Source organism: Taudactylus pleione, unplaced genomic scaffold (assembly GCF_031769625.1).
Source record: "Taudactylus pleione unplaced genomic scaffold, aTauple2 ptg000096l, whole genome shotgun sequence".
Lineage (NCBI taxonomy): Eukaryota > Metazoa > Chordata > Amphibia > Anura > Myobatrachidae > Taudactylus > Taudactylus pleione.
The window spans coordinates 436,439-463,029 of NW_028284498.1; the positions used below are offsets into that span (position 1 = coordinate 436,439).

The 26,591-nt window shown below is 42.9% G+C and overlaps 1 protein-coding gene across 1 annotated transcript; it reads right to left on the minus strand.

The window, feature by feature from the left end:
• Nucleotides 1-11,192: 11,192 nt before the first annotated feature.
• PSMA6 (proteasome 20S subunit alpha 6) lies at nucleotides 11,193-25,467 on the minus strand. The gene is made up of 7 exons (XM_088470305.1): nucleotides 25,312-25,467; nucleotides 18,639-18,733; nucleotides 16,264-16,345; nucleotides 14,631-14,786; nucleotides 14,341-14,519; nucleotides 12,628-12,722; nucleotides 11,193-11,357 (listed from the first exon to the last, which is right to left on the minus strand). The coding sequence occupies exons 1-7, from the start codon at nucleotides 25,385-25,387 to the stop codon at nucleotides 11,300-11,302; spliced, it is 741 nt and encodes a 246-aa protein (XP_088326431.1). The 5' UTR covers nucleotides 25,388-25,467; the 3' UTR covers nucleotides 11,193-11,299.
• Nucleotides 25,468-26,591: the final 1,124 nt, after the last annotated feature.

Here is a 26,591-nt window from a genome sequence, read left to right on the forward strand (position 1 = left end):
AGTGTCTAGCTCCAACTTGAACCTTTCCCCTTGAAGCCCTTAATTCAAGGACTTACTGTTGGAATAGTCTCAAAATCTCTTGTCTGACCACTGGACAAGATAAGTAAATTTAGGGAATTTTCTGCTCTAGTGGGTCTGGAAACAGAACTCCTCAAACACATAGAGAAACTATTAACTAATATATGGTCAGTTGTTTTCTTCTGTCTTCCAAAGGGCCTATGTAAAAGGATCTTCTGGGTGGAGATTTCGAGATATAGAAAATTTAATCTCTCTCAATTATTCCTGTTACATACAGCCTTAAGAAGAATCTATCCCCCTATTCCTCAACCATCTTAGAGGGGCTTCCACTCCTGACATGAATTCTGTTTGTCTAAAGATTTAAGCGTATCACTTTTACATGCCTCACACCTACAGTAGTTGCCCCAGCCTTTTTGTCCTTTCCTGAGCCATGCCATAAAAAAAGAATACAGATTATCCAAATTTCTGCAATCCGCTGACAGGGCAGTTGCCAAAATAGGGGCCTAAAGGGACAAAACATAAGTTCCTTAGAAGTGGAACTGGTAAGCTTCACTTAAACTATTCCGTCCAATGGCATAATAATCTTTTAGTCTCTGAATCAGCAGTCCAAGACCTGAGGTAAAGTACTCGTCTGGCAACAACTGCCAAGACTGAAATCTTTGAGTCCAGCAAAGCAGCATCTTTCACCATTATGTATTTATATAGTGCAAACATATTCCGCAGCACTTTACAGAGCATATTTGGCCATTCACATCAGTCCCTGCCCCAATGGAGCTTACAATTTATATTCCCTACCACATACTCACATACACACACTAGGGTTAATTTTTGTTGGGAGCCAATGTACACGCCATTATATTTTTAGAGTGTGGGAGAAAACACACGCAAGCACAGGGAGAATATACAAACTCCACAACCTCAGTGCTGTGAGGCAGTAATGCTAACCTTTACACAGTCTGTGTAATGCATCTAAAGCAGCATATAAAAGATAAACTGATGCCCTCTTGATGTGCTCAGATAAGACCAGAACTTTGGCCCTAGTATGGTCTTACTGAATGTTCTCTACTAGAAGCTCTGATCTTCCATAGCTATTGATATACATGCTGAGGCTAGGTTAGGCTTGAAGTCTATCCAAAGAGGAACATGTTCTTTCTAGACCAAGATGATGTCAAATCTTTGGTTCTGTCCACTAGATGAGAGACCTCAGCTGGGGCAAACAATGGAGCAAGAGGGGGTGCAGTCATCTCCTTTTCACTCAAAATAAACTTGGTCAACTCCTCTCTCATAGCCAAGTCTATAGTTTGAGTAAAGAAAGGATTTTGGCCAGTCTGGCACATCCTACGCCACAGGACTCTACTCAGTTAGGCATTTGTCACAAACCTCCATCTCTGTAACGTACACGTGGTTTTGACTGTTCACTAGATAATTTAATCTAACACCTATAGATGATAAAAAAAAGACTTGCCCCTTCCAACCTTAACTCTAACTAATCCTTGTTTCAAACATATTATATAAAAATATTAGGACAACATCAGTAGTCCTGGAATGGGATTGAAATGCAGTGGCTGTTTAGCCACCGGTTCCAATTCCAACAGCGGCTGGTCGACAGGGTGAAAATCCGGACAGAGGTAGGTAAGTATCCTAACCACCCCTGTCACCCCCCCTAACCCTCCCGAGGGGGTGCCTGACCCTCTCTCCCCCTCAAAACCTAACCCAACCCCCCCCACCCACGGCTAACAGGACGGGCGCCCCAGACTTACCTCATCTTGGATTCTGGCGTCAGGATTATGATAGGTGTCGGTATTTCGATGCCTATCATGGATTCCTAGCCGGCATTCGTCGGGATTGTGACCGGCGGTCTTGTGGCTGCCGGTCACATAACTACATCCCCGGTATCTTATATAACAGAAAACAGAGGCACCAGAAATTAATGAGAGTATAGAAAAGAAAATACTGGTAAATACTCTTATGAACAACAGTTACCACTGAACGGAAAGTACCTGGTTTAATTTGTTTTGTAGCCAACCCTGACTGATCAATTTCAGGGGATGCTCCGGACACTTATTTTACCAGGGAGATTTTTTTTGCTAATCTAGATATATCCCTGCTGAAGTGGCCCAGCTTGACCCCAAGTGGGATCTAGCCGCAATGAACCACATTGATGCAAAGTATTTGTACATACATATTATCAATAAACTATCAATGTAGCTAATTGCAGCTATCCCATATGAGGCCCTGAAGGGCTGGACATTCAGGTGATGTGCAAGCATGCGCTGGCATCCATGGATACCCAAGCAGTTTATGCTGGTTATGAAATATTGGGATAAAATTGCAAATACAAAAATGCTATTTTCTGACCTTTGTTAATACCCCATTATTAAGGTTGCTGAGAAGAGATGTGCTCTTTCTAGACAAGGGGGCCCATTTTTTTTTTGCAGACTGTCAAAGCCGGATAATCAGCTGAGACAGAATCTGTTTACAATCGGAATCTGCGCGACGCCATCTCACGAATGGCGACAAGACTCCATCATAGATCACACAACGCCATTTTGTCAAAACCACAGAGTAACAATCTTCCCCAAACACATACCATCAGTGTTTAACATACATAAAAAATGACTTATTAGCATTAGAATACTTTTTAGTAATCCTTCCAGAAATCATGCCCTGATGTACACAAAGCCCATTCTGGGGACAACCTTGATAACAAACACATTATACTAGTAAAACAACTAACAATACACCAGAAACTGTGGGTGTTATTGCATGTAAATGGAGAGACTCCACATGTGGACAGGTGTAGCTGTGGCAATTGTAATATGGCCCAGACACTTGAATTAAATCTGCTCTCTTTCAGACAGGCTGGCACCAACACGGTTGGGGGTCTCCACCCTGTTTGAGAGTGAAGCTCACTGCCCATAACACATTTGCATTGCAGTTTGAAAATGTTAGAAAGAAATTAGATTTTATATATATATTAAATCCATCATAAATAGAATCTCATGCATAAACACCGCACATTACGCACAGTTGCGCTGCTAACATGACGCACATTAGCGAATGCACAATATTCTGCATGCGAACGCTGTTTATTAGCTGCATGCGTGCACATCTGCCCCAAATCAGATAAACCTAACTAGCGCTTTTTCCCAAACCCCTAATACTTACATAACGCACACTCACATAAAAGGTTCCATAGCTTTAAAGTATAAGATCCAAGTTTTATTCATTTATTACAAATGCTGTGAAATAAAGATTATTTTGGTATCTAAGGTTTAATGGGGGAGATGTACGAAGCCCAGAAACGGTATCAGCGCACGTTATGCGCTGATACCGCTTCTCCCCGATGTATGATCGTGGGTCTGGGCGGTAAATGACAGGGGCGCTATGCGCCCCTATCATTATCGGCGCTGCTATCTACAAGATAGCGGCGCCGACGGCAGGGCCATGTACGAACGGTCATAACGCATGACCGTTCGGCCGGCTGTAGCTGTCGTTATCGACAGCTACAGCCTGGAGCTAGCCTATCCCCACAGCAGGGACAGCGCTGTCCCTGCTGCGGCGGCTGCCGGCTCCAGGGCTCCACGCAGGGATCTCGCGATACTTGCGAGATCCCGCGCATGCTCAGTGGAGCTGGCCGGGACAGAGACACAGCGCATCAGCACTAGGCTGATGCGCTGCTGTTCCTAGCGGGTAGCGCTGGAGGGAGGAGTTAACGCTCCCCCTCTCCGGCCGATGAGATGTTTATACATCTCATTGGTAGTGCTTCCTGCTTCGCCTCGGTAAAGAGGCGAAACGGGAAGCGTTATAGCGGCACGGTAAGTGCCGCTATAATACATCTACCCCAATACGTGATAAGTAAGCCGTGTTTGGTATTATACTGATCTGCACTTTCTCAACAGCTTCCCGGTATCATCGGTGTGAAGATCGCAACATGCATTCTCAACTTATGGACCGTAGAGATATAAAGCACCAAAATGTATTTTGTAAAACCAACAGCCTAGATTTGCATGCAGCGGAAATAGAGGAGGCAACAAGCTGTTAGAGGCTGTTCTGTGTCCATTTGAACCAACCTGTTAAATGCCCTGTAACAGATGCACCCGCACTGGGAACCAGTGGGATTAGCAACAAACCCCTCTCTATTGTGTTGTCTGTTTCTGTGAGGGTATAAATGTGTGAGTTGTGACCCCAATCTGGAGTCTTCTTGCTGATTGACAGAGGTTTCTTGCTGATGCCGGTATCTGGTCCAGAGCGCGTGCGTATGTACAACTGTATCTTTGGTCTGTATAATTCTTTGCGCTAAATTGTACTTAGATCACAGCGTGTAACTGACTGTACTTTACTTGAATAATACTTTGTGCTTTGGAAACACATGTTCAAGGTCTAAAGTCTTTATTTTACTGTATGACTGCGTACGCAAATAGCATCAATTTTAGAGGTTTATAGGCAGGGTTTAGATGGTATAGGTAGGTGCGTATAGAGGTTGAAATCCAGTATCCTTAAGACCCAATTACCCTAGGGCACAGGTTCTCAAATTTGGTCCTCAGGATCCCAAACAGTGCATGTTTTCCAGGTCTCCTCACAGAATCACAAGTGAAATAATTAGCTCCAGCTGTGGATCTTTAAAATGTGTCAGTTATGCTGGGCACATACTATACAATTATCTGTCAGATATCTGTCCAATCTGGATGGTTGCAATGAAAACCTGGTAATGTATGGGAGCAAATGACAATCGTCCATTTGTTCATAAACACTGAAAAACAGACAAAAATTGCCAGACAAATTTGTTAAATCAAATGAATTTAACCAATTTGAACAATCGTTTTTGTCAATTTTCCAGTGTTTAAGACCATATGGTCGATTGTCATTTGCTCCCATACATTACCAGGTTTTCATTCCAACCAGACAGATATCTGACAGATAATTGTAGAGTGTATGCCCGGCATAAGTAATGAATTCAACTCTGTAGTAAACAGGCTGGAGCTGTGTCGTTGGAGATGTACAAAACCATATACGATCATGCTGGTAAAGTGGCTCCTGCTTTCCAACATATCATAGCGAAGCAGGCAGCCTTATCATTCAGAATCCCAAGGTATTAATGTGTGTGCGCCAGCGCAGTGCCTCACTCCAGTGGTGATATCTTCATAGCTCTATGATAGAGTATGCACGGGACCTCTTTGTCTGCACCTGCGTGGAAATCGATTGGAAGGGTGAGTGAGAACTTGAGCTTTTAATGAGAAAAGGTAAAATTGTAAATCTTCAGTCTGGATTTCTAATTTCCCCCCTGAAGAAGGGGGATATAATGTTTTATCCTTATTTTTTACATATATTTTTATCCTTTTTAATTATTTTTTTTTTGTACTTAGGATTAACATTTAAATGTATTAATTAGTGCTTGAGAAATACACTCACCTAACTTGTCTATGCATAGGCCCACTTAATAGGCGCGAGGGGGAAGTTATATAACAAAAAAATAAAATAGCTTTATTTACAATGAACAGCTGCATGTTGGCACAAACAGCAGCCAGCGTGGGTCTCCCTACACATACAAGCAGGTAATTCTGCCAATATGTTTAAAAATATAAAAAATACAATAAGCCACTGTGTTCTTACAGAGTTGTAGTAATATCTGTATGACTTACGTTGCCATACATACAGTATGGGGATGTTTAAATTGTTAGCATAGTGCTTTTCTCTTCTTTCATATATGTGCCTGCTTGACGTGTCACATAGCGCTTGTAATAGTGCATTTGACACTTAACAGCTCTTTGTACATCTTCCCCATATTGTCAGTGCCAGATTAAGGTTTACATAGGCCTGGAGCTGAAATATATGAAGGGCCTATAATGTGCCACTGCAAATATTAAGCATCCCCAGGATTTTAGGAATACACTAGACAATGTGTGTACTCAGCGATGGCCCAATATAAATCGTGCAGTTCGTAACACTCTGTACGATCTGGTGTATATTGTTCCCCTGCAGTATCCAGAACCATGGTGTCGGCCACCAGATATCCAGATTGTCCTGCACTGCAGGCAGATCTGAACATGCGACGAAAGATGCGCAGGAGCACGCAATAGTGCATACACACAGGATGATGTGGACAATTTGTCATTCTGATTCATCCCAAAATGACAAATCATCCAAAATATCATCTCGTGTGTACTTAACTTAGGGCCTTGGTGGCAGATGGTTTTTGAAGGGGGTAGCGCCAAAGGAAAATCTCGGCCTGGGCTCCACTTGGTCTAGAACCCCAGTCCTGTATGTTGGAGCCGTAATGGCAGAAGAGGAGTGGAGGCAGTGGGAATAGAGATGGGGTGGGACAGAGGTGGATAGGAAATATATATGCGTGTGTATATATACACACAGGTTGGGTATGATATCCCATCTGTCGGGATGCCGCTGGTCGTAATACCGATAGCGGCATCCCGACAGCCTGAATACCGACACCAATAGGTCGCTGTGGTGAGTACTTTTCTAACCCCTACCCTAACCCACCCTCCCCGGTGCCTAACCTCCCCTAGTGCCTAAACCTAACCTCCCCCTAAACCTAACACCCCCTCCCCGCAACCTAATCCTAACCCTCCCTCTAGTGCCTAACCCCACTAGCTAACGCTACCCTCCCCCTGAACCCCAATACTTACCTTTAGGATGCCGACGGTCGGGATACTGGTACCGGGATTTTGGCACCGGTATTACATCCCATATATACACACTGCAGCAGGTCCGGCACTCCCGTAAAAAATTATACCGTCTGACGGTGCCCCCAAAATAAATCCATACATACATCAAAGTTGCAGCACTCAGGAATAATATATTAGCATATATAGATTGATAGATATATGATAGGTAGATAGATATGAGATAGATAGATATTAGAGAGATAGATATGAGATAGATAGACAGACAGACTGCCCCAGGGGAAGGTCATAACACACAAAGAGCATCACCAGACATTACACTGTGACTGCCTTGCTAGATTAATGTAGACTTTACCTTACAGATGGTTATAGCTGCCAAGTGCCCATGTGTTTCTCAGCCAGCTAGCATCCATCAGTACTTCTCGAGGCAGCTCTGTGTGGCTCCACTTTTCATATATTTTTAGTGCATGGAACCAGGTGCCCAGCAACTGAGTTGCTGAGGAGGGAGGGATTGTGGGAAGAGACTGTGCGGGGATCTTTAGGTGACATGGGGGCGGGGCTTAAGTGTCGCGGGGGGGCAGGGCTTCGACAGACGTAAACAAATGGGCGGGGCTTCATAGAGCTGGTTGAACGGGCAGTGTTTTGGACACCTGGGTGGTGCTTCTGATATCCAAGCATTGCAGAGCTTCTGGATGGCCGGGGCTGGATGGGCAAAGCCGGAGGTAAATGGGCTTTGCAGTGCAGCTGTTAGTGGTGACAATGTCAAAACTACAAAGGATCCTGTGGGCCTATTTTCGTGGGTGGGCCTGGAGCTGTAGCTCCACCCGCCCCATTGTTAATCCAGCACTGCATATTGTGACTAGCTCAGTCTATCATAGCCGAATGCAAAATTTTGATACTTGGTGGAAGGGAGTGTTATTGTTTTTTTTCCCCCTTTTAATTCTACATTAAAATGTCACTCATTATTATACCCTTTAAACATCCTTATGCAGCTGGCACATTTGCCATAATATGCAGAGTCTAATGTGTATGAAGATACGAGCAACTCAGAATTAGTACATAACTTCCTCATTTATCAGATGCCTTTTACACCTGCAAGTAAAATCCCACCAGCTCTACATAGAGGCTCTTTGTATGTTTACTCTCCTTATACGTATATCATGTTCTTACCATCACTGCAGAATATGGTGGTGCTGTATAAAATCTTATACCCCCAAATACTTAATATTTAATTCATTTTGCCATATTGACCAGCATATCTGAACACAGCAAATAGAAGCAGAGATGGGTGAGGCTCTAATTCTAGAAACCAGACCTACAAGATCTGGATTGGAAATCCCCAGTTATAAGAGTCTCACAGGGAGTGTCCCTTAAACATTGTTCTATAGGAATACAAAAGTCATATTTGTAGGCAATAGGATTCCGAGGGGCGCTTCCTTATGCATTTCTTTCAGGTTGTTGATTGTGTAATTACCTTTTAGGTAAGTCTTAGCATCCCTTTAAAACTTACAGCATTAGCAGTGAATGGCTTTGAGAACATCAACAGCTGTTTGTGTCATCATAACTTATCACAGGAGTAGGCAACCTGATGCACTGCAGCTGCTGTGGAACTACACATCACAGCATGCCATCCTAGTTTGCGTGCTAAAACTGCGGCAAGGCATACTGTGTTCTTCCACAGCAGCTGGAGTGCCGAATGCGGCCTACCCTTGTTTTATCAGATGCTCAAAGCCAGTTAAACAAAAAGGAAGTCATACATACGTGCATGGATTGCTTCTTTGCACGGATTGATAAAATTGTGCAAAAAAACACCCAACCTGTTCGATCCTCTAGAGTACATTTAGATTGTCAGTATCCACAAGTCAGCGGTAGCTGGATCGTCAATTGGATTTAGCCTTTGGCATGAGAACAGACATAAGCACGCAGTGTGAGGACGTCTATTTGCAGTTTGATACATATTCCCAAGAAATGACACCAAAGCTCTCGCCAGTCTCCTATAATGTGTTTTGATCAGAGTTAAACTTACTATTATTTACAATGAACATTTATGGGCAGATTCTGATTTGCGCACAGATCTCACGGATTTCAGCAAACTGCAAGAAAAATTAAAAAATAAAACTGCTGCTGCGCAAGCGCCGGATCAGTTATCTGCACTCGGCCAGAGACCGCTAGTGCGAACGGATTGATCAGTCAACGGACCACACATCTGTGAAATAGGCATTTCTGATTGAATATCTCAAGTCCCGCGTCCCGATTTGAAGTAAATTGCCACTAACTTTAACGGGCAGAGTAAATTTAGTTAAAATGGTTCTCCAACCCAAAATCCTATACATTTTGAATCACTCCCCGGTATATATTCCTCAGAAATTTTTCAAACAAATTGATGGTCTGTTGTCCTCATTACTCTGGGTTAACAAGAGAGTTAGGATTAAATTGGACAATTTAACCAGACCTCGTGATTGTGGTGGTCTGGCGCTACCCCTTTTCAAATTATATTACTATGCCACACAATTATCACACATATGGAAATGGATAAATGATAAAACGGCTGAATCCCTACCTGCCCTAATAGAGTCCAAGACAGGTCTATCGCCATTGCGTCTACTCTTGAGTGATAATATACACATAGTTAGTATGCCCTTAATTAAGCAGGCCATCAATATTTGGAGACTTGTCTCGCGTATACTGCAGGCAGAAGGCATGGATCCAGATACTCCGCTAGCCCATGCCAATAACCCTAAAGAGCTATCTTCCCTTCAGGTCGGAGAAACATGGTGTCAGTGGGACGTAGTGTCCCTGGGAGATATTTCAGGCGGAAGATATATTTCATCAATTGCAACTTGAATTTGATGTCCCCCAACTATTTTTTCTTTCGGTATCTTCAGCTTAGACATGCGCTATTAATGCCCAATTCTCTGAAGCCCCTTTGATTATACAGGAATCTCCTATTAAAACTCTATTACAATCCATTAGTAATAGTCGCTTGAGATCTGTGATTTATACTAGTTTATTGAACAAGCATCATAAGTCTGATTTAACATCCATAAAACAATGGGAAAATGACGTTGGGGTATTGGCGGAGGATGACTGGAGTGTAGCTCTTGCTAGTCCACGCCTGGCCACTATGTCTGTAAGATATCAGCAGATACAGTATTTCATACTACATAGAATATATATGACACCTGTCCGATTATTGAGAATAGGGAGCAGGACAGATTCAAAGTGTCCCAAATGCAATTCGTCCGAGGGTAATTTTTGGCATCTGCTATGGTCATGTCCTGTAGTAAATTCCTTTTGGCAAAGCGTACTCAGGGTGATAGTTTCTATGGGTATACCTCAGGATATTCTTACCCCTGCGGCATGTACTTTGGCTGTAATAAATGCAGATGCAATTAACAAACCTGCTATATGTTTTACTAATAACCTGTGTGCGCTTACCAAAGTATGTATAGCAAGGGATTGGATGGCAACTGTTGGGCCAAATCTGGCAACCTGGATATCTCTAGTTGGAGCTGTTGCAGCACATGAAAAATATGTCTATACTGCTAGAGATATATCTCAGAAGTACTATAATGTATGGGACAGATGGCTAGATTCCCCATATAACTGTTCGGGGGCTGCAACACTGAGCAATTCCTTAGAATAAGCTTACAGTACTACATGTGGGATGCTGTAATTGCTGTCACTAATATGATTATATATACCAGATCAACATTTTTATTTGCTCTATATACAGAGGAAAGGATGTAATATACAGAGATATTTAAATAGTAAGAAGTGAAACCACACGTATGTATTTTTGTCTCTCCTTTTTTTTATGTTTATTTTTATCATTGTAATGTTTACAATGTATTAGTGTTTATTAATGTACATTTATTGCATATTCAGAACAAAAGTTAATAAAAAAATTATTGGATTGAAAAAAGAAAAAAAAGAAATAGGCGTTTTTGACCAGTAAACATGTGATCGCACAAAACTTTCACCTCATGGGAGCAGCGTGTCGGGCCGACTTACGTTCCCATTCGCAGTGCGCAGATGGGATGTCCGTTTCAGCCGTATCTTTTGAAAGGCGGATTCTCGCATTTTCAAAATGTTGTAAGCAAACATTTGTGGCCAGATGGAAAAGTGGCTGCATAAGTGTAGGACTCAAGATTAGCCCCTTAGTGCAGTAGAAAACCAAGCATTTTGCAGTTCATGCTACTGGAATATAGTGTATAAAATGCCCAACCTATTGCTATTTTAATGACTTTCTTGCATTGCACTTTAGAAGCAGCTGAATGATCATGTTACATTATCACTGCATGTTAGAATTTAAGGTTAATGCTTAGTCAGTAATTCATTGTGTTTAACTGTAATTCACTAATTTTTTGCACATAGGCTATACCTGCAAACAATCACCTATTCTCCCTAATGATGTTGTGCTACTACAACAGTTATTTTAATATTCCCCGGACCATGGGTGTCACAGCTAATCAATTTACGAAACAAAGAATGAAGATCACAGTGATGTAACACAATGAACTCGACACCATATTCAAAAACTTTTGTTTATTCATACAGAGAAAGTGATAGAACATGGGAGAAAGTGGGTAGAACAGGCAAATATTTCATTAGACACGTTAGTCAAAGATGGAGATGTGCTAATCACGCTCTGCTAGTGCGACGAGGTGAACATCAATCTCTGTTTCTGTGAGGATTCTGAAATACAGAAATGGATCGTCAATAATTTGTTGTAGGGACGAAAGGAAAACACACTGTCAGATAAATGAATCAACCCAAGCACAACACAAAAACTCTGACGTGTCTTTTGTCGGAATGATAAAGTAGATGATGGGGTCAGCGAAACGCAGGCAAGTCAGAGCATTTGAACGCCGTTACAGGGACGAGCATAAATTAGCCACTGCTATGCCATACGCAGCTTGGGCTTTCACTGCGTGTAATGAGGTTAGCAATTTTTGAGTAAGGTCAGACCTTGTGCAAATGTGTGTAAGGCTGCGATTGTACTTGATGTTACCGATGGTTTTGCAGTCTTGCTAAGTATTACGGATGTATGTAAGGTATAGTGGGCGTCCTTATATTAGGCTGCGTTTGGCATTGCGATTACAATCATTAGCATGTCTTCGCAGTGAGACTACGTGCGTAATCGCTATTGCGTTCCTTACTAAATCAGGCCCATAATACAGCCTAAATGAGTAGTGTTGCAGCTATAAATGGCTATGTATCCTGGAAGAATAGGGGAGCAACTGGGAAGCATGTAGGAGTGGCCAGGCACAAGGTAATGAAGGAGATTTGGAAAACTAATTTCCATTTTATTAGCTTAGTAGGGAACCTATGACACCTATGAGTTTCTGTACAAAAGGCAACATTATTGCACCACTAAGTAGCGGAGAGGCAGTATTGTGGACGTCCATTCCATAAGGAGGTACTGGTGTGATTATACACTGGTGTTGTGTTACAAGGGGTCTGTTGTGTTAATGTGCTGACTGCTTCCCAGTTCTAACTGTGCATGTTTTAACAACTTAAGATGAAGCAGAATATATAAGAAATGATCCCTAAAAGTTTAAGGAAGTCCGATAAAACTTATGGCTTCATTTTGGGGGTGACCAATATATAAAAGTAAAAGTGATATAATCATAAAGGATGTTTACATTCAGCAGCCTCTGAGTGTGACAACAGGCATTTCATTGGAAAATTGCCTGACTGCATTCCAGTGTACATCCAAATGACTGCAGCTTGTTATCCAGCATGATCCAGCTAGGGAAGATTGTTTCTTCATAAGCTGTTGTCTAATCCAAAAAGTGTTCACTAAAAAACAATTAAACTACCACAAAGAATGTGTTTGTGCGCTGAATATATAGTGATAATAATAGACAATTGTGTTGCACTGTTTTGTTTGTGGCTCATATAAATATAATATATATATATATATATATATATATATATATATATCTCCTTGGACAGTACAAACCTAAATTTTGGATCCTGAAGGGTCACTACGCCGATCTCAAGCTCAGATGGTTTGAAATCAATGGACAGCACAGTGGACAGACAAGAAATGGCAGTCTAAGATTAAGAAAAACAGAGTACATTTAAAAAGGTTACACATATCACTATATATATTATGGATATTACTGTTTAACCCCTTCATTGCTTGGCCAGGAGTGTGATTTAGAAACTAAAAGTTTTATGCTATTGGCCCCATGATGTCCCCTCTGTATACCATACACTGTGTATACAGCTGCATACACTGTACCATCATCCTAATAGACCTTCTCATTTGAACTCAAATAAAGCGTTAAAGTTGAAGATCAGTCAGCATACCGAAGGGTATTTGTCTACAGTATTTATTAAACCATCCACAACTAAGCAATTGTAAAGTGGCGACCACATTGTACAAAATAAAGTCATGAAATATAATATGTAATAATGCTTTAAGTGACCTTCACTGTATTATCACAGTTCTGCTAAAGAAAACACACACACAAATAAAATCTGCATTTTAGAATTAGGAAGGTAACGATTTAAACAGACTACAGTCATTACAACTCACTAAACATGAGCCATCAATGTGACAGTGAAGAATACCCAAGAGACCCTTCACTCTGAACACACAATGCCCTGGAGACAGCGTATAACTGTGGGGATCTGTATTTGGCTCACATGGTACTTCTCACAGAAGATTAGCCCATGTGACATTGTGTTCAGCTGTGTGTGAATGGGGGATTATGAAAGATTTATTGCAGTTGGTGCAGTTCCTTATGGAGTCGTACATGTGGAACATATGCCTTGAGATGAAGCAGAGCTGAACATATCCATGTAGATTCATGCTGATGCCTAACTTGGGGAGTCATAATTACTAATGGCTGCAGGCACATCTTTCATGAATCCTTCAACTATCCAGCTCTTATATTTACTTACCCCTGAACTCTAGATTATTTGCCTGGTGGTCAGTGTAGACAGGGAGATTTCTACAGAAGTCATATCTATTACTAGTGATCATATAGTATTTTAATGGGGATCTTACTTCAAGGGGTTACACATCTCATTGTGTAATACTAATTTGTTTTCCGAGAAGGAATAGTGAAAGGGGAAGCTGTTATTTGGGCTCACTCTGGTTGGCATATGGTGATTTGAACCGGTTGGGTTTGGGATGCCGGCGCTCAGGACACCTGTGCTTAGGATCCCCAGTGGTCAGAATATCGACGCCAGCATCCCGACAGGGTTAAGATACAGACACCTGTTGGTCGGTATCCTAACCCTCCCCCTCTCCCTCTCCTAACCTTCCCGCCCTGGGGCATGAATCTAACCTCCCTCCTTAGTGCCTAAACCTAACCCTCCCCCTAGTGCCTAACCCTGACCCCTAACCACGGTACTTACCTTCGGGATTCTGGCGGTCAGGATGCCGGCGCCGGGATTCCGAGAGGTGTTGGGATCCCGGCGCTGGCATTTAGAGTGCCGCAATCCCCGCAGGTCAGGATTATGACCGCATCCCCACCTGAACATCTCCTCTCTCTTCTAAGTAGTGACCAGAAGTTACAGCGAGGGAGGGTGTATATACTTAATATGAGGGACTTCTGCTTTCTACAAATTAGTAATAAGGCAACTCTTAAGATAGGTGTGTGTAGATATGTTTAGGAAAATGTAAAGAGTAAAAGGTAAGTATGTGCATTAGGTCACTTACCTCAATGCTCTGCTCAAACGTCCAATCAAATTTCTTCTTCACTTTCTTTTCCAGAAAGCTGGTCGCCTCTGTCTGTTTCACACCAGCTGTGGTAGCTTTAAAACCACAATAGTAGCCAGCTGGATCACATTTATAAACCTGAGCTCCATGTTCCTCATCTACACCAATTAGGATCATACCTGAATCCAAAGAGAGAAAACAAAACTAAACTCCTACAGAATACAATGTTTATCTGATCATGTGCAGCCCAAATTGGTGCATAGAGAACAGATGGATGAGAAAATACTTACAGCAGCCCAAAGGCCTCATTTCTGCATTTTGTGTGTACACCTGAGAGATATCGGCAATTCGTTTGCAAAGCATATCAACCGGGATCTCGTAGCCATACTTGTATTTCCAGTTAGCAGCCTCATACCGTGCTCTCTGCACCTGTGACCTGCTGTCCGCTGGAAGTATGGAATAGAATAACAGCATTGGGAGTACAGATGAAATAAAGCATTGACAAAAAAAAAAATGTTACAATAAATCTATATATATTTACCTGCAGCACATGCAGATTAAAAAGGACATATTGCTGGGTGCAATTTTATATGTGAGTATGCTAGTGTCCTAATGTCCTTATGTGCCCATGTTATAAACCAATTATATTATGTGCAATAAACACATTTGCTGTTAGGATTGTATTGTTTAATTGATGCCTATCTAATACAGCAAAAACTCGCTTTAAAAAAATAAAAGCACTCTCACAAAAGCATAATCTATGAGCACCTACTAATAATGTATCCGTCTATTTTCCCAATCTGCTTTTTTTTCGCAATTGCGCAGACACTCCATTGATGACCTATGTAAGAATTCCCCTATACCACCCCTCCATGTGCAGACAGGCATTTGTCAGGCAAATCTGCATAGGCTCATATGGTTCTGGGCATGAGATATATAAATTCCATCAAAATATACTACGCTAAGTAGCGTAATGCTCACTCTGTATAAGCCCCTAAGAGTCTGGTAAATTCTGAACAAATAACATTTTGCCTGTGGCTTGTAAGGTTTGGACACATTTGCCAAGGTCTGGTGAGTGGTCAGTGTTCAGTAGGAACCCTTGTTTCTTGAAACAACACATCTCATACTGTACAAATAAACATCATTGTTGTTGCGTGTAATATATCATATTTAAACGGTTGTCATGTGCCTTTATATGGCCACTAGACTCCTTAATGAAAGTGTAGATAGAAATTAAATTTTCAAAGGCTGCAGTAGAAAAGCATGGTAGGATACACTAGATGTTACCATTATTACTATAGGCCTAACTAAATTCACCGCTCATAGATTCAAATAGCTGCAGGGAAACGGTATTATATACTGGCAGACGGTATGTCTGCGGTCAGAAAACAGACATCGGCATCCCGATGATGAAGATCCCGACAGGGGACGGTAAGTAACCTAACCCAACCCCACTCCTCCCCTAACCCTCCCCCTGTGGTGCCTAACCTTTTCCTCCCCTCGGTGGCGACTAAACCTAACCCTCCCCAGATGGTGCCTAACCCTAACCTCCTCCCAATGGTGCCTAACCCAAACCTCCCCGCAGCCTTCCCCGGTCGGTGCCTAACCCTAACCCGTCGGCATCTTGATCCCTCTGGTATCCCGGCGTCCGCATTCTGACTGGCGCCGGGATTCCAGCGTAAGTATCCTGACGTCCGGCACCCCATCCGCCTGCATCTTGACTGGGTCCCTTATTAAGGTATACCATGTTGATAATAACAAGTTGGTTAATATTCTGGGGAAGGTTTATGGAACAGAGGAGTTTATAAAAGGAATACAAAAACTCCTCAACACACTACAACAATGGAGTGTAAACATTCAAACAATGGTGTATAACAGCTACACCATGGGGCAATCACGTAAGTTGCCACCTCGAGTCATTACCTGTCATTCCAGTCATCACACAGCCAATGTTTTCTGTTATCCGGAATAAATGGGTCACTGTGCTGCTGTCCAACAACTTGTCCTACAGTGATGAAGAGAAAATAAGAGATTATTTTTTTGAGACCAGATATTATTATTGTTAGTGCTGATAAGGTGTCACAGTGCGTACATGGAGCAGGGACAGAAAGCATATATGAAAATGAATGGTATGGATCTACCAGCTCAGGAGAGACCTTTAAATTTAGTGGGAAAAGGGCACAGCAAGGACAAGAAGGCAGATACTCATAACTGTGAGGGTAAACAAGTGTGAGTGTTCTAGGTGGGCTTAGGGCAAGCTGTGATACAGAGGTGGGTTTTCAGAAAGGGATTCATAATATAAGGTTGGAGAAGAGCCTGATTGGCTGTGATGGAGACTTCCATTACTGGGCAGTAGCACAAGAGATGTGAGTGAGAGGTGGAGGGACAGTATTTTGAGAGAAGGTTTCAAATGTATGATAGGGTGGTATTGTCTATGGTTTAGTAGGTGAGGATAAGTCATTAAAAGACAAGAAATAACTACATCTGCACACCAAGACCCCGTAATTTATATTTGTAAAATTTTATTTATATCAGGGGTGCTGCCACTGACAAAAGGTAACACTAAAGCTGGGTACACACCTAAAGATTTTCTCCAACCATCCAACTAGTTGATTGGTTGGAATGAAAATCTGGTAAGGTATGAAAGCAAATGACAATCAGCAATTTGCTCCCAAACGCCGGAAAATGGACAAAAACTGTTATTTGAACAAATTGTTTAGATCAAACATTTAACAAACTTGTCTGACGACCATTTTCATCTGTTTTCTGGCATTTAGGAGTAAATTGCTGATCATCAGTTACTCCCATACGTTACCAGATTTTCATTCCAACCAATCAACTAGCTGGATGGTTGGACAGAAAATCTTTTAGGTGTGTACCCAGCTTTACTCAGAACCATTGTGCGGTGCACATAGATAGTTTTACATATTCATAAAAATAATAATCTTTATTAGATATGCATTAAAACATCAATTATGAACAAGACCAGCGAAATATGTTAAAAATATTTAGATAAGGGTACAGAATGTTTAGATAGAAAGAATGTAAAAACAAAATTACTTATGCCACTGTAGGTCTCCGTTGAATTGTGTTATAATAATTAATGTGTTACAGACACTTGTTGGTATGTTAGTACTCTAGATTCGTCTTACTACTAATAGCCCTTTTACACCGGAGCTAAAACCCAGGTTATTGCAGGGTTAACCCGGGCAGCTCCCTGGTGTAAAAGGGGAGAGGGTTGGATCGCCGGGTCGAGTGACCCGGCAATCCAACCCAGGTAACTAGCAGGGTTTAACACGGGCGTAGCCCGTGAAACCCTGCTGTGAGAACAGCGCACTCCGGGTCACGATGACCTGGAGTGCGCTGCAAGCCGGCCGATTCAGTGGCGCTTGGAGATGACGTCATCTCCAAGTGTCCACTTTCACGCTGGGAAAGCCGGGTCTATGCAGACCCGACTCCGGAATATCCCGAGTCGGCGCCGGCTAAATTCCCGGGTCTAACCCGGAATTTCGGTGGAAAAGGGGTATTAGTAATCAGTGTAGAATTGGAAGTGTATTCAATAATCTACCTCAAGTCCCACTGGGAAAAAAAATATATCCCTTTACTTTTAGGATCAAATATTTAAATATAGGTACATTAATATAGGTCTCTATTGCTTCTAAATTGGCCTCTAAAATTAATAGGTATATTTTTGCATAATTTACCTCAAAATACAGGTACCACATACAGATCCTAGGAGCTGAGGAAAATACTGGTCTGGATTATTACGATCTATATAATTTGTCTAGATTAATACAAAGAATGTTATTATGTCGAGGTCATTTCAAAGAAAACAAGAAATTGTGGCTTGTGATTATAGCCATCTCTCCCCCACAGTCATTTAAAGATTTATTTTGGGGAATAACCCCCCTCAAGTGGCAAAACTGTGGAGGATCCATATATTAGTCTTATGCAATTCCAGAGTAACTAAACTATACATCAGCTGATTCCAAACCCTTGTCTGGAGTACAACAGCACGGAGAGGTGTAAAAAAACCTAATGTGGAGCTCTGATTGGTCAGCAGTCACGGCTCAGTGACAGCTCTACAGCTAAGTATTGTCAAAGCCCTGCACTCTCAAGTGTATTCATTTACATGTCTCCAAGCCATAGAGACCTCAAAAAGGAACTATCAACAATTTTATATCTATGGATTTATTCTTAAAACTGCAGGAGTCCTAGAGTGGGTGTATGGGTTTAATTACCACAACTATAGTATATCTGGAATTCTCCTTTACTTACATTACAAATAGATTACTTACAGGGACTTTCTTCTGTGTAACAATAATAGCGCAATCTTTTCCCCGAACTGCCACCGATGTGAGGCCGCCTTGGTTGATGGCTTTAAATGCATATTCTGGAAATATGAGAGAATGAACCAAAAGAATTAAATAGGCATTTGCTAATATAAAACAAGAAATTATATTCACAAGAGTTTGGGTTCCCCTACAGTTTCAAGCCTGAAATAAAATGACACAAATCTAAAGAATCAATATGTTGAACAAATGCACTGGCTGTGTGTGGGGTTTTGTTCTTAGTGTATTGTGCACATCATATCCTGTTATTTGTCAATAGACTACAAAAAATACTAAAAGTAGTTAAAGAAAAAAAACCAGCCTACTCTGGATGGAAGTCCATGTAGTGGGAGAACGCCTGTGCAGGTATGTGCCAAGTCCCTGGGCTGCCTCCTAATCTGCTCCAAGGCACTGACCAGAGAGGGTGCAAAGCAAACACCAAGGGAGCTCATGAGAACAATTGTGTAGGAAATCTGGCTACACCCTCACTGTTACGGCCAGTTACCCACTGCTGTATAAAAGTGTGAAAACGGGAATGCAATCTATTGGTTCCAATGACCTCATATCCCCCTCTGCTTGCGCCAGCCGATGGGTGCTACCCTGCGGCATCTTTTCAACACCACATGTTCCATTTACTAGTGAATGCAAGAGGGTCAAGTGACCCTAACCAGACGCAGGCGGTTACACACCACATGACAGGCGATGCCACCGACACTGGCAACCAACTCTTTCTGGGCTTTATGCATGATGGTTACCTTCGTACATTGTTGTTCTATAAAGTGCTCCCATTTATTATTATCTATTACGACTTTCAATCCCTGCCCTGGTTATTTCAAGGAAATGTAAAATGTTTTATTGCATGCATAAAAAGTACATATAATAAATTGGTTTGCACCCTATAAAGATTTATTGTTAGGTAGACTGTGTTCTGACCCGATCAGCTTGATATTTCCACACACTCACATATCGGCAATCACTTTTCATTTAGCATAAAACTTAACTCTTTACTTGTGTATAAAGAGTAGCTGACACAAAATGGCTGTAATGTATTCCATTAAAAAAAAAAAGTGCCTGCAACCAAATACAGAGCTCAAAAGGTCTTCCTGCCAGCAACACTTGCATATGCATTTGCTTTGGAATCGGTATGACATACCGCCGGCCGCATGGCCGGCAGTTCGATTCCCGGCAGTGCCTGGCCGACAGGTGCAGAGTTCCCGGCTGCGGGAGCCCGACAGCGCTGAAAATCCCGATCGTCCTAAGGTAAGTATCTACTAACCTAACCCCCTAACCTTAACCCACCTTAGAGGTGCCTAACCCTAACCTCCCCCCAAGTGCCTAACCCCCTCCTTCCCCGCTACATAAACCTAAGTCCCCCGGAGGGGTGCCCAACCCTAAATACCCCCCGGGGGTGCCTAATCTTAAGTCCCCCACGGGTGCCCTAAACCTAACCCTCCCCCCCCCCTGCGGCTGTCCGCTCGCGGCGCCCGGCATCCGATCAGGATGCCGGGTTCCTGTCTCCCGGCGTCGGGGAAATGTCAGGCGTCTACATCTAGATACCCGGCATTTCATCCCTCGCCGGGATATGACAGTCGGGAAGCCGGCTGCCGGTATTAAGGCAGCCGGCTTCCCGATTGTATACCGTTTGCTTTACAGCAGACACCTGTATCACTAACGACCATGCTGTTTATTTGCCCGCAACTCAGAATCAGCCCCTATGTGTTAAAAGTTCCTTTAATAAGAGAAGTGAAGTCTCTTTTGGGATACTGGAGCAATGTGTTTCAGTATTGGAGGTATTCAGTTTGTAGCACTGTAAAGTATTGTATAATGCAGTGTTTCCCAAACTCATTCCTCACTAACAGTGCATGGTTTCCATATTTCCTAGCAGGTGCACAGGTGTAGTCATTACTTACGGACACATTTTAAAAGATCCACAGGTGGAGCTAATTTTTCACTTGTGATTCTTTGAAGAGACATTGAAAACCTGCACTGTTAGTGCTCCCTGAGACATAAAGCTGGGTACACATTAGACGACCTGTGTACACAGCCGACGGCAGATGCGACGGACAACATATTGTGCGGTCTGAACACATGACACGATTTGGTGAACGACCGCACGATATGTCGTTTACCTGCCACATCCACATGCGTGGCATCGTCAGTCACAGCTTCAGATTGACCAGCATGTAGGGCCGACCTGAAGATGCGACAGAAGACGCCACGGGACAAACTCGACGATTTGTCGTTCTGATCTGTCGGAATCGGGCAAATTGTTCAAAATATTGTCTAATGTGTACCCAGCTTAAGTTTGGGAAACACTGGTATAATGACCTGAAGTGTCTCAAGGAAAGTATTCAATTAATGGCAGTGTCCCAACCATTTCTCTCACAGCCTCTAACATCACAGATTTTTCAGTGGCCCTCATAGAGGTGCACTTGAATATCTGCGATGGTACAGTACCATAATTATCAGTGATGTGCACAAAACCCTCAAAAATCTGTGCTTTTGCGAAACCAGACCCAATTCAATTTCTCTTCAGTCAATAAACACAGTTCTTTATTTTATATTCATTTGACACTTGGTCTCAAATAAATAAAATTTGCCAATACTTTAAATAACTTGTGTGCACTTTAAAGGGGTTATTCTTTCCATTTCATAACCTTTATTTTTACTTCTAGCAAATACTGTTATTGATTGCATCTGTCGGTGCAAATTACAAGTTTGGAATATAAAAAACAACAACATTTTTTCTGTAAAACCAGTGGAGAGTGAAAGAATGACAAAGTTAAGAATTTATTGGAGAAATACCCTTTTTATTTTTAAACAATTTTATTAGATTTAGTAAAAAAAAATAAAAAAATGAAATAATTAATATTTCCTTGAAAGGACTATCAATTATCTTGTCACGTAACGCACAATTTTTCAGAACCCTATATATAAATAATTGTTGACTGTCTTAGCATATAAATTATAATTGAATGTTGTTTTGAATAGTAAACATTCTAACAAGGATTAGCAGATATATATATATATATATATATATTACACACACACACACATACATACACATACCCTATAATTTATTTTTTTTCTAAAAAAAAAAAAGTAATGCTATAAAACAAAAAAAAATGCTTTGAGACAATTTAGAGCATTAGTCGCTTAAAGTTCATAACAAACATTCTTTAGGTGTGTCTCCTGCGATGAGCCTTTTCTTTCACTTTCACTTTTATGGAACCTCACAAAGGAGGCTAGTGTTCCATTTTATATCTAAAATGAGATTTATTTACTTTATGTAAAACCCAATGACATTTATGTGAGATCAATAATCAGATTACATAAAAATTATTATTAATGATCCTTTTTTAAAAGTTGCTTATGTATATGTAAAACAAAGAAACGTTCCATGTATTTCACTGGATATATACAAATTCTCAGATTTTTTTTTTTTTAATTTGAGCATATTGGAGACATTTAAGACTCTAAACTTAATGTTTTGCTATATGCCAAATGGTATGGATGACCCAAATCAACAATTTTCTAATATATAGAGCCATCGTATTCCCGTTGTGATTTACAATTGGCAACAAAGTATTGTTCATACAACCCATACAATTAAGTTGGGTACCCAGTGATGGAACAACGCAATATAACAATATATCACGCACGTCGTATACACTACACGATCCAGTGTACAACCGCACAATATTGCGTTGCCCATTGCATTGTACCATCTGCTGTGCAGCAAACCAGATGGGACGATGCGTTAAACGACAGCCGTGCACAACCAGACGTATGGGAAGCAGTCGGGGAGCCGACGAACAGCTTCCCGACTGTCTAATCTCAGCAAGGGGTTAAATGACAGGAGTCGAATTCCCGATGCCTGTAATTTTTCCTACGCCGGGAGCCCGACACCCAGCTTACCGGTCGAAGGTAAGCCAGGCGCGGATAGCCGCGGGGTGGGGGTTAGGTTTAGGGTTCCCGGGGGGGGACTTAGGGGTAGGCACCCCCCCGGGAGGGTTAGGTTTAGGCTAGGGATAGGGAGGGGTTAGGCGCACCCCCCCCGGGGGACTTAGGTTTAGGCTAGGGGGAAGGGGGGTTTAGGTTTAGGCACTTGGGGGGGGGGGGAGAGAGGTTAGGCACCCCTAAGGGAAGGTTAGGGGGTAGAGTAAGGTAGGGAATACTTACCTTGGGACGATCAGGATTTTCACTGCTGCCGGGATGCCGCTGTTGGGATTTGAACCTCAATCATACTGAACCCAGATGTACAACATTATATGATTTGCCCTATATATTGTTACAATCCGCATCAGAACGATATATCTTTTAGTGTGTACCCAGCTTTACATTATTCTGACTTTTACCAATTACAGATTTAGACCCTATGGGCGGAATTCAATTGTTTTAGCGCACCGGATCTCCACACTAAAGTGAAGGGAGATCGCTGGGCGCTATTCAATTGATGCTGACTTTGCACCGATCGCATCCAAAGAGGTCGGGTTTAGCTGTGTAAAACGGCTACATGCCGGCGCTGGCAGCGACCGACAGGAGCAGTAATTGAATAGCTCCATCGGGCGCGAATGGGGCCGACAACAATTGAATTCTGCCCTATGTGACTCCATAACATAGTAGACTTGCCTGCTTCAGGTGGGATATCTTAGTTTTGTGCTGAGGACATGCACTTATTAAGACCTCAAAATGCCATAATTGGGGTCTCATTGATAATCATAACTATGCTAAAGATAGCAAGAACAGTCTCACTGGCCTAATGCCAGGTATATACTGTGCAATAAACAGTTTGTATACAGCACCCGGAGCAGACGGTCGCTCACAAATCCGACAGATCTGCTCCTGAAGTCGTGCAGCAAGTGCAGACACCATCTGATAAACTGCAACTAAAAAAAAACACCTCAAGAAATGAATAGTTCATATAGAAACGATAATTGTGCAATGTGCATACATGATATCGGATGTTCTCAGATGTTCTCTTGATCGTTTCAGCTGTCAGAAAAAAAAAAAATGCTGATAGTTCCTCTTATCTTTCAGGTGTGTACCTAGCTTAAGACATATGCCTGCAGATATTGCATGAGTAATCTAATCAGATACTTTTACAGATACAATCATAGGTGATACTAGAGACCTGGTAATAGGTGGTCCCAGTTTTAGCACCGAGTCAGATATTGTGTTACTGTTTCTTGGAAAAAAATCTTATATATATATTTATATATATTTTTTTTTCTCTAGAGTTGCAGAGCACCAGATAGTGAAAAGAACTTTTGCACACACCTACAGCACACGTTCCAAAAAAGAGGGGAGTGGACATTCAAACAGGTGGCGTGGAGTCTCCAGCCACCCCCCTTCTGTGTCTCCTCAGCCCCGACCCCTTGCTGCGTGTCTCCCCAGCCCCGACCCCTTGCTGCGTGTCTCCCCAGCCCCGACCCCTTGCTGCGTGTCTCCCCAGCCCCGACCCCTTGCTGCGTTTCTCCCCAGCCCCGACCCCTTGCTGCGTGTCTCCCCAGCCCAGACCCCTTGCTGCGTGTCTCCCCAGCCCAGACCCCTTGCTGCGTGTCTCCCCAGCCCAGACCCCTTGCTGCGTGCCTCCCCAGCCCAGACCCCTTGCTGCGTGCCTCCCCAGCCCAGACCCCCCTTGCTGCGTGCCTCCCCAGCCCAGACCCCCCTTGCTGCGTGCCTCCCCAGCCCAGACCCCCCTTGCTGCGTGCCTCCCCAGCCCAGACCCCCCTTGCTGCGTGCCTCCCCAGCCCAGACCCCCCTTGCTGCGTGCCTCCCCAGCCCAGACCCCCCTTGCTGTGTGCCTCTCCAGCCAGCCAGCCTGACACTTACCTTGTTAATCCAAATCCTACTCCTCATGCGATGTGGATCCTCTCTTGCAGTGTCCCGGTGTGACATCATGACAACACACGCCAGATCTCTAAGAAAAATACTTTATTGCACGACCGCTGTGGACGGGCAGTGAGTGGAGCGGCGGGCGGATCGGCGAACAGGGCTTATGGTTGGCTAGATGCACCCCGGGACCACCCCCCCAGTTTCACCTATGGTTACAATGAATCACAGCTCTACGGACATGTAGCATATTACCATGTAACTGTTACATTGTAACATATCACCCCATCATTGCAAAAACAAATGACATAGATATTAGCCTCATACGTGGTACATTTAAAGATGCAATTATAAAATGATATACTGTGTATAAGATAATACTATAATGAACCTTACTAGGCCCATTGCTGCCTAGGAATTGTGCATCCTACATAGAGGCTCCTGTTTGACAGAACTGTCACTCGGACTATTGAACAGATAATGTGCTCTGAAAGAAGCTGTTCCTCTGCCCTGTGACAGAATGGGCCAGGCCCTGCTAGTGGCCAGAAAGGCGACTGGGAGCTCTACAGCTGCCGTCCGTTTAATATGGATTATTTAGTGTCTATACAGGACAAAGTAGTGGTTGGGAGCAGTGACTGGGTGAGAGCCATCACAGCAGCTACCTGGCTGCGTCTCATCACTGGAGCAGACCCCTGCCCAACCTATGCAGCTTGTCATGGGGCACAGTGCAACACAGGCCAAGTGTGACACAGCAGCAGTAACCGGAGAGCACTGGCGTAAACAGAGAGCTTGCGGGCACACTCACCCACTTGGTAGAGCCGCCCCTCGGGTGAGAAGATGGTGATGTGCCGGTCAAACCCCGCGCTCGATCCTCGAGACATGACTAAGACAAAGATGCGGCTGCTTTCCGGTAACTCAATGGATTCAGCGCACAGCAAACGTCATCGCCCTGCGCCACAGGAGGACCAAGCACAGGCCACAGCTCGGGTCACGTGGCTCACACTACTTCACACCGCAGCCATTTTAGATTCGGGAAACGGCCCACTTTGCCAGATAGAGAGACGTTTAACAGAACACATTTTGTAAGATCCTTACTACACATTGAACGTTTAAAATTACTTGGGTTAAAAAGATGTCTATGCTTGACAAGATATGAATATAGTTTCACTTTCTGCTCCTCTTTAATACAAATACAATGGACAGGCATGTTCAATTCTGAACATGTTATACAAGGGGCACTCTGAAGTTGGCTTCTTATTCCTGCTCCAGCTTATTATACCCCTTTTACACCAGAGCTAAAACCCGGGTTATTGCAGGGTTAACCCGGGTAGCTCCTTGGTGTAAAAGGGGAGAGGGTTGGATTGCCGGGTCGAGTGACCCGGCAATCCAACCCATGTAACTTGCAGGATTTAACACTGGAGTAACACCTGAAACCCAGCAGTGTGAACGGCGTGCTCCGGGTCACGATGACCTGGAGTGCGCCGCATGCTGGCCGATTGGCCCGGCTTCAGTGGCACTTGGAGATGACGTCACCTCCAAGCGTCCACTTCACCGCCGGAAAGCCGGGTCAATGCAGACCCGGCTCCGGTGTAAAAGCGGTATTATTCAGAACAAGTAATATTAAAACATTTATCAAGTTAGATCACTAAGTTAACATTGTATAAACAAAATATCATGTCTCTTACACAAATTTCAATTGTATATTACCTGGCACAATAAGATTCTAGGCATGACATAGGCCGGTAAAGCAGGCACAGGTACTAATTGTATTGATTTGAATAAGTAGCTGTACTTGTGCAAGTGTTAAATAATCTTGGTCAACAAATTTCACACATGGAACCCACATAAGGTGGTCACTTACATATGACCCACTTTCAATTTGCTTTGAGGTGAGGCAGTGGTAGGGATGGCCATTGACCATCGATGATTCATAATCATTGATGGTTTGTGGCCGATGTTGAATGCTTTTGCCATCGATGGGGGAATACCAGATGGTTTCCCTCCACCGAAGGCTAAGCATAACCGAATGTGTTTGTTTTTATAAGGTGTTGGGATTTGGAGCATAGCTCTGCCCCCGGCACCCAC

Excerpts from the sequence above, each read along its gene's own strand:
- PSMA6 (XM_088470305.1), bottom strand. The coding sequence starts at position 25,387 with ATGTCTCGAGGATCGAGCGCGGGGTTTGACCGGCACATCACCATCTTC. Across the intron at positions 14,520-14,630 it reads AATGAGGCCTTTGGGCTGCT|GTATGATCCTAATTGGTGTA; the intron begins GTAAGTATTTTC and ends CTTTGGATTCAG. Across the intron at positions 12,723-14,340 it reads CGTTTGAGCAGAGCATTGAG|ACTGCCATTTCTTGTCTGTC; the intron begins GTAAGTGACCTA and ends TCTTAATCTTAG.